The sequence below is a fragment of the Stylophora pistillata genome, chromosome 12 (genome assembly GCF_964205215.1).
Source record: "Stylophora pistillata chromosome 12, jaStyPist1.2, whole genome shotgun sequence".
Taxonomy (NCBI): Eukaryota; Metazoa; Cnidaria; class Anthozoa; order Scleractinia; family Pocilloporidae; genus Stylophora; species Stylophora pistillata.
Genome location: NC_142530.1, coordinates 3,074,274 through 3,087,500, shown reverse-complemented (window position 1 = coordinate 3,087,500; position 13,227 = coordinate 3,074,274). Strand labels below are relative to the sequence as shown.

The 13,227-nt window shown below is 38.7% G+C and overlaps 3 protein-coding genes across 3 annotated transcripts; 1 reads left to right on the top strand and 2 right to left on the bottom strand.

Moving 5' to 3' along the window:
• The first annotated feature begins 2,240 nt into the window (after positions 1 to 2,240).
• On the top strand, positions 2,241 to 5,355 carry LOC148718410 (uncharacterized). The gene has a single exon (XM_088740726.1). The coding sequence runs from the start codon at positions 2,530 to 2,532 to the stop codon at positions 4,606 to 4,608; it is 2,079 nt and encodes a 692-aa protein (XP_088596852.1). The 5' UTR covers positions 2,241 to 2,529; the 3' UTR covers positions 4,609 to 5,355.
• A 949-nt stretch (positions 5,356 to 6,304) lies between these two features.
• Positions 6,305 to 8,884, bottom strand: LOC111323522 (ATP synthase lipid-binding protein, mitochondrial). The gene is made up of 7 exons (XM_088740729.1): positions 8,727 to 8,884; positions 8,583 to 8,654; positions 7,929 to 7,948; positions 7,609 to 7,655; positions 7,385 to 7,413; positions 6,902 to 7,025; positions 6,305 to 6,624 (listed from the first exon to the last, which is right to left on the bottom strand). The coding sequence occupies exons 1-7, from the start codon at positions 8,769 to 8,771 to the stop codon at positions 6,455 to 6,457; spliced, it is 507 nt and encodes a 168-aa protein (XP_088596855.1). The 5' UTR covers positions 8,772 to 8,884; the 3' UTR covers positions 6,305 to 6,454.
• A 1,160-nt stretch (positions 8,885 to 10,044) lies between these two features.
• On the bottom strand, positions 10,045 to 11,882 carry LOC111323461 (uncharacterized). The gene has a single exon (XM_022926809.2). The coding sequence runs from the start codon at positions 11,578 to 11,580 to the stop codon at positions 10,156 to 10,158; it is 1,425 nt and encodes a 474-aa protein (XP_022782544.2). The 5' UTR covers positions 11,581 to 11,882; the 3' UTR covers positions 10,045 to 10,155.
• Between the last annotated feature and the right edge of the window lie 1,345 nt (positions 11,883 to 13,227).

Sequence of the window (13,227 nt, the reverse complement as noted above, 5' to 3'; positions counted from 1 at the left end):
ATAAAAACGTGTTTAAAACAGGTTCTGACCGGTTTTGCACATCAAATTATCCACAAACTTGGATAATTCCCAGGCGTATGCTCGAAGAAGATTTCACAGGCCGAGCGCAGAGGACTTTATTTTCACGTGGACCGTAGGGGAAGTTAACAAATAAACGCCTCTGCCAGCAGGGTACCTACCATTCCCCCCTCCAAAGAAATGTGAGGGCGCTCTCTCTTCTCTCTCTCCAGCCTCCTTGGGATGCCATTAGGCCACTGTGGAGGAGACTGTCTACAGCCCTTTTGCAAAAAAAATGTCATACAATAGCATAAAAACGACAATACCTATGCAATGGGTATTTTATTTTTAGGGCGAAGGGCAGGTCGTAAGACGCGAATGAATGTAAATGACAACTCGAAGATATAGCCTACCGCTAATGAAGCAATTGTAAGAACATATCACGCAACACCCCAAAGAGAGGGTTATGTAACCCATGCTAAATACGTTTTATTTTAAGGAGGCATGAAAGGATCTTTTGACCGCGCGGAGAATGGATTCTAAGATACACGTAAACAAAGTACTCGCGATATCAGAGAATCAATTAAGGTGGCTGAGCACAGTTTTTAATAGCTTTGTTTCCTTCACCATTTTCTCTAAAACCCTTGATCGCTCGGTTGCTAAAACTGGCAGCAAGCAAGTTAACAAAACAAACTTTGTTTTTTATAGTTAAGCTTACGTAGTGTCGTTGCCATGGCGACATAAACAGATATAAACAGGTTTCGGCATGCATATGCCATCTTCAGTCAATGAGTAACTGAGTGTGAACAATTATATAGTATACAAGTAGATTGATAAATTATTTACAATATGATGTAATACAAAAGCGGGTACTAATTACAACGTGACACCAAAACATCAAAGGTGTAGACTAGAACGCTAAAAAAGCCGGTTATAATGCTATAATTGTTTGTTAAGTTCAGGTTTGATCTTATTTATATAAAAAGCTTAATTCTTTGAGTTTTAAATCAATTGAGTTGTTAGCAGAATCCAGAATACTAAATTCGCTACAGCCAAGACTCATTTTCTTTTTAATGCAAATTTTATGATCATTTTTACTGGGACCTTATGGAGATATAAACAGGGAATTAAAATCGGTTTTGCTTCTTTGTAGAAAATCTAGTCATTGGATTTTCTTTATGATTTGCATGCAACGAGTTTATAACGGTGGTCGCAAGTTAACACCATTTTGCTAACAATTTAAAAGAGAGATCTTTAGTTATCCCTTGTTGAAGGTCCACTTGATTTTCTAGAATGTCCTTTGTTTAAAATATTTTTTTTTATATCAATACTCCAGTTACTTATTTCCTAAAGTATTTTACTGCCAAAGTTCGTGAAATTCCAATGAACGGTTCTCAAGAAATAGGCATATTTCCGAGATGGCAATTTTTCATCCAATCGCAATATTTAACTCTCCACGCATGCACTGTATTAAACTGAGTTCTTTTGGTGACGATGAAAAGGCTGAGAATTGCTGGGTTCTTTGCATCGTTAACTTTCTAACATATCTTTGTTATAAAAGATTAAGGCCCGCAATAAATTGCTTCGACTATAGACAAAAATAACACAGATAGTGCGCGGACGTGTTGAGTAAATAAAATGACCGCTCTAAATCAGTTGCCAGTCGGCCGACTACCGGCCGACTATCGATCGACTATCGACCGACTATCGATCGACTATCGACCGGCTATCAGTCGAAATATCGGCCGACTATCGGTCGATGTATTGGTCAAGTATCGGTCATGTATCGGTCATGTATCGGTCATGTATCGGTCATGTATCGGTCAAGTATCGGTCATGTATCGGTCATGTAACGGTCATGTATCGGTCATGTATCGGTCGAGTATCGATAGTATAAGAATGTATCGGTCGCCACGGCTAGCGACCGACTATCGGTTGTCAGTCGGCCGACTATCGGTCGCCAGTCGGCTGAATATCGGTCGCGAGTCGGTCGACTACCGGCCAACTATCGATCGACTACCGGCCGACTATCGACCGACTATCGGTCAATATATCGACCGATAGTCGGCCGATATATCGACCGGGGCGGCCGTTAATAGACATGATCCGATTTGTCTAATATCTTGGGGGCGTTTTTTTTTTAATAAAACAATTATTCCACTCGCGCTTGTTGAAAATGAGATTATTATAGCCAGCTCGGCGCTATGCGCGTTGTTGGCTATCTATCATCTCATATCCAACAAGCGCGAGTGGTTAATTGTTAATTTATAGTTGTGTAGGAGAGCACCCTGGGAAAGAGGAAGATACTTATTGCGCGGCTACCAAGGTATTGCACCATTCCGAGCACAAAATTCTAACAGAATAACTTAGAGCAGCATAGAGAGCGAAAGATTTTGTGAAAGCCTCAACACCCGTTTACGAAAAAACGTTATATTTCTACGCTGTTACTTCTCCCTTTTTGCCTACTTCGTTATTACGACCAAAAGTATGAAAGAAAACTAGAACTGTCAATGAAGTGTAGAGCTCGTTGCAATGGGCTCTTATTTCTCCACTGAATCTCGACAAGACACAGGATTTCGAAAAGAGGACAACAATGATGTGCTAGGAAACGAAGGGAGAAAATTTCTGGATGCCTGTGTGAAAGTCAAGACTTACGGCAAACCAGAAACACGCGAATATGATGGTGGACAAGCACAGCAGCTATTTCGGGATTGTTATGTGGATAAAATGGAAGGAGTAGCGTGCAAAGAATTTCCGCCAACCGAACCCAATAATGATAACGCACGGAAAACATACGACGTCGTCGATATTTACAACGCAATGGTTAAGTACGAAGACATGCCCTACGTTCAAATATACCCCAAAGAAGGACCTGGCTCGGAGAAGATGAGAGAGTTGATTGATCAACGAAGGGCTGACGTTGAAAGAGAGTTGGAGGAAGCTAAAGCTAATCCAGATGGAAAAAAAATTTATTCCTGGATTGTTGCACAACGCCGAGTTAGGGATTGCTATGCTGGAAACTTTCCAGAAGATAGATTCGCGAAGCCATGTGATCCTGAACCTTTCAGCATCAAGGACATTATAGATATTGTTGGTATGCATGATGAAGAAGCCATTGATATATTTAGTGACCAAAGAAAAACCATAGATGAGAAAGCCCGCTCACACAGGGCTGACATTCAAAAGAAGTACCAAGATGCTCTTGTTTCTCCCAGCACTCTCTACAAATGTAGAAGGGAAGAAGCACTAGAAAGTATAAGGAATTGTTACTCTGTTGCTGATGATTGGATCCCTTTTGATGATACTTGTTACACATGTACACATTACCTTGTTTTTTGTAGTTTTAGACTTTATAATATAGTCTGCAAGAAAGATATCAGTTTGCTGCAGCTTTGCAAATATCCTGCAGAAGGACCTGGTTCTGAAGAGCTGAGGAATTCAATTGAAAGACACAGGGCTGATTTACAAAAAGAGTATCAGAACTTTTGTGACTGTGAGGAATCCCGCCTGCCACATGGTAAGTATTCACGTGAAGAAGCAGCGCGCTGTGTGAGAGATTGTTTTGCTAGTGGCATTCCTGGGGATAGTGATGTATTTCCCATAAAGAAAGATCAGAGTGGAATGCCAAAGATCTACCAAACTTATGATATTTTTGACATAAAACAATCTCTGGAATATTTTGATTCCAAAAAGCGTTTTGAAAAGTACCCAGATAAGGGACACATACCTGATGAAAAAAAGAAACATGTTGATAAACAGAGAGCACACATTCTGAGTGAGTATAAGATTGCCACTACCGATGCTGAAATTGAGCACGGTTCTGGATTTCTCATCAGCAACCACTTCATACTCACCAACAAGCATGTGATTGATGATAAAGATAGTTCTGCAATTTGCATTTCCAATGCAGCTATTGGTGAGCTGCATTGTGAGGTTGCACACAGTGATCCTGGCATGGATCTTGCATTACTTTATTGTCCAGCTCTTCATTTGCAAGAACGCAGCATTTCTCCATTTCAGTTGTCAACCCAGCCATTGCTGCCAGGAATGCAGATATTCTCTTTTGGTTATCCCATGAGTCATACAGGAAAAACTGCTCTTTTTGTGACTGGGAATGTCTCTGGTTGCAAGGAGACCTACTCAGGTCCTTCATTAACAGTATTAAACTGCTCATTAAACCATGGCAATTCAGGGGGTCCAATTCTTGCCTGGGTAGATGGTCAGGTAAGGGTAGTTGGCATTGCAACACAGAAGCACTTCAAAGATATTCTGACATTGGAAGAAAGGACGACAATTGAAAATCTGAAAGAATTTTGGAAAACCCAAACTATTCCTGATATGCAAGAGTGTAATTTAAAAACCCCCTTTCATCCTATTCTTTATAAACATATCCCCAGCCCCTATCAGGTTCCCAGAATCCCCAGCCCCTATCAGGTTTCAATAAATCTGCTCACATTAAAACTGTATGATGCTTTGGAAACACATTCTCAATTCAATTTGAGCAATGCATTGCCAGGAGTTTCAGCAGTTGAGTTTATCAAAAACTTCATCCCTAAATACAGGGGAGAGCACAAAGAGGAGTTGGTCAAAGTAATTGAATTGTCTCAGTAAATCAATCAAACAAAAATTTGTTTGCAGGTCCTTCTTTATGATAATATATCTGATTTTTATGAGATTGTTGTTGTTAGATATAATTTGAAGTCAAAGAAAAGAAAAGGTTTTTTAGGAATATGCCTATGTTTGGATTTCCTAGAATAATTTAAGGGTGCCTTGACGACCTTGACAAAGAAATGTTTTAATATAAAATAGTTTATGCTGCTTGAGAATGGTCCAGTTAAGTTTCATAATTTTTTACAACTCATACTTAAGATTCTGTTTCAGAGCAGTTCGATGAATTTAACATTAGAAGCATAAAAACTGTGAAGAAATTTTGGTATTACATTTTGCAGGGGTAAAAACTTTTGTTTGTAATGGTATTGTCATTTGTTTTTTAGTCTACTGCCTTCTATTCTATTAAAAAGGCAAAGTTTAGCTTACAGGAGAACTCGAGGATTCACTAAGGTTGTTACTAAAATAGGTTGCCCAGCAATTAAAAGCTTTTACAAAGGAAGTTAAACAAGTCACCAATAAACAAATTTATCATGTGGGTTCTGCCAGAGCACAACTTTTTTAGAAATGTAATTTAGTTCACATATATCACACTATTTTGTAATTCCTTCTTAATCTAAGATGTAATATAGATTGACATACCAGCATTTAAGTTGCTTTTTCATCTTGCTAGTTGATGAGGACAGATTTGCTGTGTAAATTGTAATGGTCAAACAGACAAGAGAAGGCCAGAATAAATAATGTTGTGTGACACTATTTTCTTTCTTTTTTTACCTGGTTTCAGGCAAGTTAGTGTTGTGGTGTCACATTTATGTAGCTATGACTTGTGTGTGTACACTCAACTGTGAAGTTGTCCACTTCCCCTGTAGGTCTCTTTAGGGCCAATATGAATGAATGAAGGAATGACTTAACACTGTTAATAATCCCAACTGGCAGGAGGCAGACCAGTTGGCCACCAAGGCAAAGTCAAGGAGTTGAATTTGGACGACCAAGAACAAAGGAACAAACCAGGAAGTGGCAAAGCTGTAGGGCTTAACCCAGCACTACCCATCTACAAGACATGCACCTTCCTTGATTTTGCAATTAATTTCATCAAATGATTTAATGTTGTAGCCCTTTTGGGAGTCATTAAAATTAAAGCCTCAAGAGTTTTATCATTTGAGTAAGAGAGAAAAATTTGTATTTACACAAGTTTATATTCGCATCTCCAATAACAATGTATTAAGGCAGTTTTTAAGATATAATTTCCATGGTGGAAATTTAAGATAAATTCTATAAACACCAAAGAGTTCCAAACCCTGCTTACCATGTAGTCCATTCAAAACATCAGCCTCCAACTGAATGACAAATTTCATAACACGTCTTAGTCTAGCCCATTGATCATGTACAACAACACAAAAGTTTACAGTTCTTCATCACTTCTCTGAGAGAGAACTTACCAGCACAGAACAAGAAAAAGTGTTCTGTTAACAGTTATCTTTTATTCTGTTGCTATTGATGCTAACATATTGAAATTACAAATTTTGTCAGGGTTATGAAATTTTAAAGCAGCTTTCTAAGCCCAGAATCTAAACAATGATTAATCAGGGCTCTGAACTCAATCAAAAGTTATAAAACAGTTTGCTAGAACTAAAAGTTGCCCCAATTCCCTGGCAATTGGTTTTGGAGATTCACGGGCAAACCAATACAAAAAGCCACATAAAAAAGTTTACACAAGGTGCTTTATTTCAGACCTTCACAGTTATTTGTTCACAAAATAAAATTAGCACAAGCACACAACAGCCCTTCCAGAAAGCCATTCACTAAAACTAATGGCAGGAATTGATCACTTCTGGATCAGGTCTACAGTTTACAGGGCAAACAGGATTAAAAATGCCATCATCAAGCAGAAAAGACCCATAGCTTCAGACAAGGCAAAGCCAAGAATAGCATATGAGAAAAGTTGTTGCTTGAGGGAAGGATTCCTGGCATAACCAATGATTAAACTGCCAAACACTGTACCAATACCAGCTCCACTACCTGAAGAATGAGAAGAAAAGTTCCGAAGTCAGAGGATAGAAAAGTTTAAAAGGTAAAGCCAGCAAATGAAATACACCAAATAATTCATTTCCTGACATCCTTTCACAAAACACTGGTATGATTGAGTTCAAGCTTGCTTTACAGCTACTCCTCACTATTATATGGTGCAAGTACAATACTGTCAAAGTGTTCCAAAATGGGCTTCTGCTTTAAAGTCTGTTTTCTACCCTACTTTTCATAAGTTGCAAAGTATGAACTCTTCAAGTAACTCACTGACCTGCAACACCTACAGTAGCTGCTCCAGCACCAATAAATTTAGCAGCAGAATCCACATCCTGCACCTGAGAACTTGTCTGAAAGCCTCGGCAGGCCAGAGATAACATGGGAGAGGAAGGGAAAGCCTGAAAGAAAAAAAGGGAAACCATTCAACAAACAAAGTTTTCATTTTACTACAAAACATGAACTATTGCAAAAAGTTATGCAACAATGGTTAATCATTAACTAAAACCATGAGGAGCTTTTTGTATCTTCCTTAACTAAAGAATTGCAAAGAAAGCAGCTAGGAAGCCAACACTTCTGCTAAGCAGTATTACCACAGGACTACATTTCTATGAAGACGAATTTACTATTTGCTACAGCAAAGTGAACACTACAAACTAAAGTCAGTTTCTGAACAAACTTTCAAAAATGAGTTGGGATAGCTTCTTCAAGGGCTTTTAATCATTCCTTTACAAGGAGAAAACCAGTACTCGCGACTCACCTTCATTTGTACATTATCTTTTTGGATGCCTGAAAATTACATAATAAGGCAATTATTGTTATGAATAAACAATTGTGGTCAATAACAATGAGTTCTTTATTGAGACAAGACATAAATAGATACCATCCCCACGCAAAGAAATAGGTTATTCCAAAGGGAAAAGACTGGCAGTATTACTTCACTTATTTAAAACCAACAAAATATAATGCTACAGCCAAACTTACTAGGAAACTGACTTGACACTATAGCACGAGACATATTGAACATATTCCTGAAAGCAGAAAGTGAAACAATACAATGGGGCAAAACATTGACCAAAACATTGACTAATTATCACCTAGAATGATTCACTTCAAAAACAAATTATTCCAAATCATAGTTAAGGTATTATTGCTGAAAGAACTGATCATGTAATTTTCTAACTAGAAACACATTTTTTTTGTCTAGTCAAAATGGTGTCTGCCAGGTAGAGGAAAATATCAGGTGAAAACTGATCAATAAATAACCACTTGCCTACAATTACATTAGAACAAGTCATACTTACTTTGGTGTGGACTGAACATTCTGAAACAAACAAAAAAAACTAATCAGCTTCAAAATTGCAACAAAAGTAACAAATAAAATATAAAAAAATCTTGTTTGTCTGAAGACCAACGCAGAAATTATCCACAATGTTTGTACATTTTCCAAAAGATTTCAAATTTCACACCTTTTCTGTAGAAGTCAATTGTCTATTTTGTTTGGGATTAATTTTTCCCGTTAAAACAGAGTTATTTATTTCATATCATCTTGTTTGCCTCGTAAATATTAGTTTGAACACTGGAATTAAGAGTTCAACATATAAATCCTATATTGGATTCCCTTTGAATCCACCCCCAAAACTAAATGGCAAAAATGGTAGTCTTAGGGTAGCAAAAGAAACTAGACTGAGGAAAACATAACATTCCTTAAATATGATTTCCTAAGCTACGAGACTCCTATACTTTCGCGGTTAACATCCAGCATTTAACTACGACTAAGCCTAATATTACACGTGCAAAATCATTCACTAGTTGCACAAGCCAGCGCCGGTTCATACGTTAAACGACAAATCTGCTCGATACAACGATAAAAAAATTACCCTGGGTGAAATTTTACAATAGTCCAACGTTCTTAAAGCTACTTAGTTTAACTACTACTACTTTTACGGGGTACATACCATTGCCAAAGCCTGTGACTGGGGACGAATGGCCGTAGAGAGCGGCCGCGATAGTGCGCGACCATTGCCAACCTAAGAATATTAGTGCATTTTCATTAATTCCCCCCATAAACTCAAGCAAAATCTCACCAATTTTATACTTACAATACTCCTAGCGACTGGGGAGGTAAATTTACTGCAAGAAAACATCTTTAAGGATTACTTCTTTGCGGATGAAGCCACGCTCCGTATTACTTTCCAAGATGGACGGCGAGGAGGGACAACGCTATGCAGGCTGGGAGATTGACAGCGACCGCTTAGTATTCTGGATACTGCCTCGCTTGGGTGTTCAGGTGATCGAGGCTGTAGCATGACTGGTAGTCACGAGTAAGACTTTCATAGTCTTACAACAACAGGCGAACCTTCCAACGCCTAGAATTGATAATTGATTCATTTCTTTGTTGTTTTTGCTGAGAAGAAATCTTTAGACACATTTACAGCATTTGGATCGTGCTAGAATTTTCATTAATCCATGAGATCGGCATTTTGTGCCTCCTCTGATATATTTTAGAAAGGAGAACTGTTCTTAGACCCGTAGGTCTAAATTTCTTTACAGAATATATAAGGCAAGAGTCATAATCACCTTTTTTCTCGAAAGAGCATATGAGAACAGTAAAAACTTTCTTTTGTAAATAAATCTACCGTCGAATCTACCTAAGGGTAACTTCTTTCTAAATTTTACTGTCAGTACCGTAGTACTTATGTTTAAAATTTAAACGAGCGTCTAAAACTCGTACATTGGCCGCACGGCCTCGGTCAATGAATATAAGTGAGAGGTTTTTTGAAAATTACAAAAAAAAGAAGGCATTAAGCTCCAAATACCTCCCCGAACAACAAAAACCAATATCGACTCACCGAACTGTTCGCCTTTAGCCGGCAAAGAAAGGCACAATAACTTCTCTCAAACTCTCTCCTATATAAAAACTGAAGACACTCGCTCACCCGAGCACATGGCGATTCTAGCTTAAAGGTGTCATGTGACTAACGAAATCTCTCAATGGAGTCGGGAGTGACATTTACTAAATTCCCAAAATTTTGATTTTGTTTCAGGCCAAATTTTTCCCGTCTCAGGCCTTCCCTATGCTTTAAAACATTCAAGGACAGAGAAACAGAATTTAAACGGAAGGGAGAAAGGGGTGAGGCTAAAGAGCAGGTGCGAGTGGTTGGGAAAGTGCGCTCCCCACGTTTTTTTTTTTTCCCACTTTATTATTTTTTAAGAAGAAATGATTGTCCCTCTTGTCGTCCTTGGACCAGGCCTGGTTACTTTTCTAAGTTCAAAAACCTACAGACCTTCAAAATGTATACTTAACGAAAGTACGAAGGTAAAGCTTTCAGGTTGTCTTTGAATCTAAATAATTCCCAGATGGGTTCTTTTTTCTGTTTGTTTGTTTATAAGCCCACGTCGCATACACACTTAAGGATATAAAATAATTTAACAGTTTTATTCTGTTTCCGAAATAGTCAGTTTCGGTTTAAAATGAATACAGCTCCTTGATATTTCACAGGAAAATATTAGAGCGTTACACTAGACTAACTATAGTTCGTCGGAATGAATTTCTGCAGTTTGGCTGCTTTCTGACACTTGTTTAGCCTCCTTATCAGAGTCTACATCAGCAACAATCTCCTCAACTTCCTCGTTGTCAGCCGATGAATGAGCCCTCGTTTCCGTTTCCGCTGATTTCTGATCATGCGCAGAGCTTGAATCCTGAACATTTATCTCGCCTTCTATTTCAGGGGTTCCATCGAAGCCCATATCCATCGCTATCCCTTCTAAAACGTCCTTGCCATACATTGAAACCAGTTTCTTCAGGGCAGTTTCGTAAAGTTCCTCTGGGATAATATTTTCAAAGACGTCTGCTAAAAGCACTTCTCTTTCCTTGAGAAACTTGGCATCTGTCATTGCACCCTCGAAGAAAAAGATGAGAGAATACAAAGCCCTTTCCCAGGTCATAGGCTCCCAGCCGAGTAGGAGCTTAGCCTTACTGATATCTAGAGGACCTTTAGTGACAGTAGGGTAAGAATACCAGGTTTCTTCGTCTTGGGAGATGAATTCGAGCTGGTCAATGTTCATTTTATCTGCCATGTCACGGAGGAGTTTTTTCAATGTGAAGTGCTCATTGAACGCCACATTGATGGCTTGATTGTGCACGGCGGGACCAACATCCAACACTTTCTCGATCACTTTGGCGGCGTCTTCCACATGTAAAAGGCTGAATTTTGTGTCGGACACACCGCTGGGCATATGTACTGGGTGTTTGATGTCCTTATGGATGCGTATCCACAACTGATAGGTCCAAAACCGGAAGGAATTATCACGTGGTCCGATAACATCCGGGAGTCGCAAAGTCACATACGGAAATCCGCCGGACTTGCTCTGTTCTTCGAGGACTTCCTCGCAAGCCAATTTATCATGCGCATAACCTTCTTCTCGCTTAAGTTGCAAGCGCTTTTTCCTGTTCTTGGGTCGTACAGCGTCTTCTTCTACACTGGGCCCAGAGTGCGTTTTATCGCAGACTTCGTAGATAGAATCTGTGCTGATGTACACGTAAAGACCGACACGATCATGCAGTATTTCGACCACTTGTTTTATCTGTCTTGCGTTGTACGAACTAAAATCAATAACAGCATCATAGTAACCGGAAGTTAAAATCTCCTTGCATTCGGTTCTCATTCGCATGTCTCTATCACAAATAAAATGCGCTTTCACAAATGGTTTGATTCGCTGGTCAGAATCGAAGTACCAATTTCCTCGATTCACAATGGTGACCTCATCCCCTTTGTCTAAAAGTCTTCGTACAGCTTCACTTCCAATGAATCCATTCCCTCCAAATACCAGGATTTTACGACCGCCTTTCTCATGTTTGTCAACTGCTTTAGGTTCTTCGCAACAAGCGTTTTGAAAATAGAACAGGATATATGCTAAAAGCATCAAAATGCCCCTAATCGCGTTCATCCACATTGCGTATTTAATGAACCAAGATAAATGACTCTCTATAACTTTCTTTCTCGTTTAGTAACGGAGAAAGCACAGTTCACAGCTGTGTTTACCTTATAACCGAGGTGCAAGCGATTCGACCACTAAAATAAGCGCACATTATTTGCCTTTGAAAGCGAATAAAATCATTCTACGTTCCAAAAAAAAATCATTGTTCTCTGCATAACGAGAACGTGTCCATTTAACGATGACTTTGTCGTGGGTAAGTTTTTGCTGTGGTAGCGTATCTTTGGCTATCGTTGATCACACCTGTTTGCAACTCCATGTCATTGCGTGCAGTTTATCATTAAAGCTCATTACGCTAATTTTGCGCAAAATCGAAACGGCCTTCTTATCAAGGAGAAAGTCTGAATCGTAATAGACACAACGACTTTTATCAGTTTTCATGCTTATTGTTCTTTTGAAAGAAAGATTAATCCTTACTCTTTCACTCGCAGATCGCATTAGTAATTCTCCTTGCTGTCGACGGATATATTATTCTTGTCGGATGTTAGTTAGAAGAATTTCGTATTGGATCAACTACTTATCCCCCAAATGACATTTTCCTTTATTCCCATCACTTGCCTGCGTTATTTTGTATTGATGTGGTAAAGAGAGATTCTCTCTTGGTCACGCATGGATCATTACAGGGTTAAGGAAAACTACCTTCAAACAGCTTGATTTGTTCACCTTAATCTATCTGAATAAATCGTATTTAAAACGGAGAATAAGGATTGAGACAGTAATACACAAGTAATAGCGTTTGATTTCATTCACAACTGAAAAAAGCGAGGACAACCCTGTATGATAATTCTGAAAGACTATAGGACACCTAATTTTGTTTCATGACCGGACAAGCTCTTAGCAGTCAGTGATGAAAAATTTCTCCCCAAGCATGAAATTAATTCAAAACGCTTTCAACTGTTACAAGACCTAAACTAGTGCTATTTGTTGCAAGGCCTTTGATCTCTGGAACAAATATTATGATGTCCAAACGGAAGAGTTTTGAATTATCAGGATTTCCTTTCTGGGCACACTTTTCTCCAAATTTGGGACACTCCTGAATCATTTTAAGCCGTGTCAAATTTGAGACCATTTGACTTAAACAGCGTATGCAGTCAAACTTGACCGCACATACTACGGAGAAAACAGTACTGAACAATGCCAAATGTGACATAACCTTTGAAGTTTAAAGTCGATATCTTGTCGGGTATTTGAAAATAAACTTTGATCAAGCCATGTGGACATTTGTTCAAGTGCGAAAACGTTCGGAAAACTTTTGAACCTTAAGTCTTCCGCTCTAAATAAACTTGGCTGTATTCAAAATATTAGGACGAGCGAACTAAAGATAATGAGTAAAAAGACATACAACGCACTCGTTTACGGCTCGATTTTTCTTAGCAGGTTCATCGTGGAGAAAAGAATGGTAAACCTGCAAAGAGGAAAATCTGGGGATCTTTCACGGGCTGTACACGTGTAATATTTTGAAGTGGACAACGAGAACGCAGAATATAGCGGGTTTTTTTCGATTTTTATGCGAAGACGATTTTGCAACACAGTTGCGAGTATTCCATCAGGCTCAAAGTTTTGCAAATACCCATCAAAAGCACAACAATGTTAAGTCAGCTCCAT

Bases quoted from the DNA above. Each gene is read 5' to 3' on its own strand.
- LOC148718410 (XM_088740726.1), top strand. From the start codon at position 2,530: ATGGGCTCTTATTTCTCCACTGAATCTCGACAAGACACAGGATTTCGA.
- LOC111323522 (XM_088740729.1), bottom strand. From the start codon at position 8,771: ATGTTTTCTTGCAGTAAATTTACCTCCCCAGTCGCTAGGAGTATT. The intron at 8,655-8,726 runs GTAAGTATAAAA...TAATATTCTTAG, and splicing joins CCCCAGTCGCTAGGAGTATT to GTTGGCAATGGTCGCGCACT. The intron at 6,625-6,901 runs GTCAGTGAGTTA...CTCATTCTTCAG, and splicing joins AGCTACTGTAGGTGTTGCAG to GTAGTGGAGCTGGTATTGGT.
- LOC111323461 (XM_022926809.2), bottom strand. From the start codon at position 11,580: ATGTGGATGAACGCGATTAGGGGCATTTTGATGCTTTTAGCATATATC.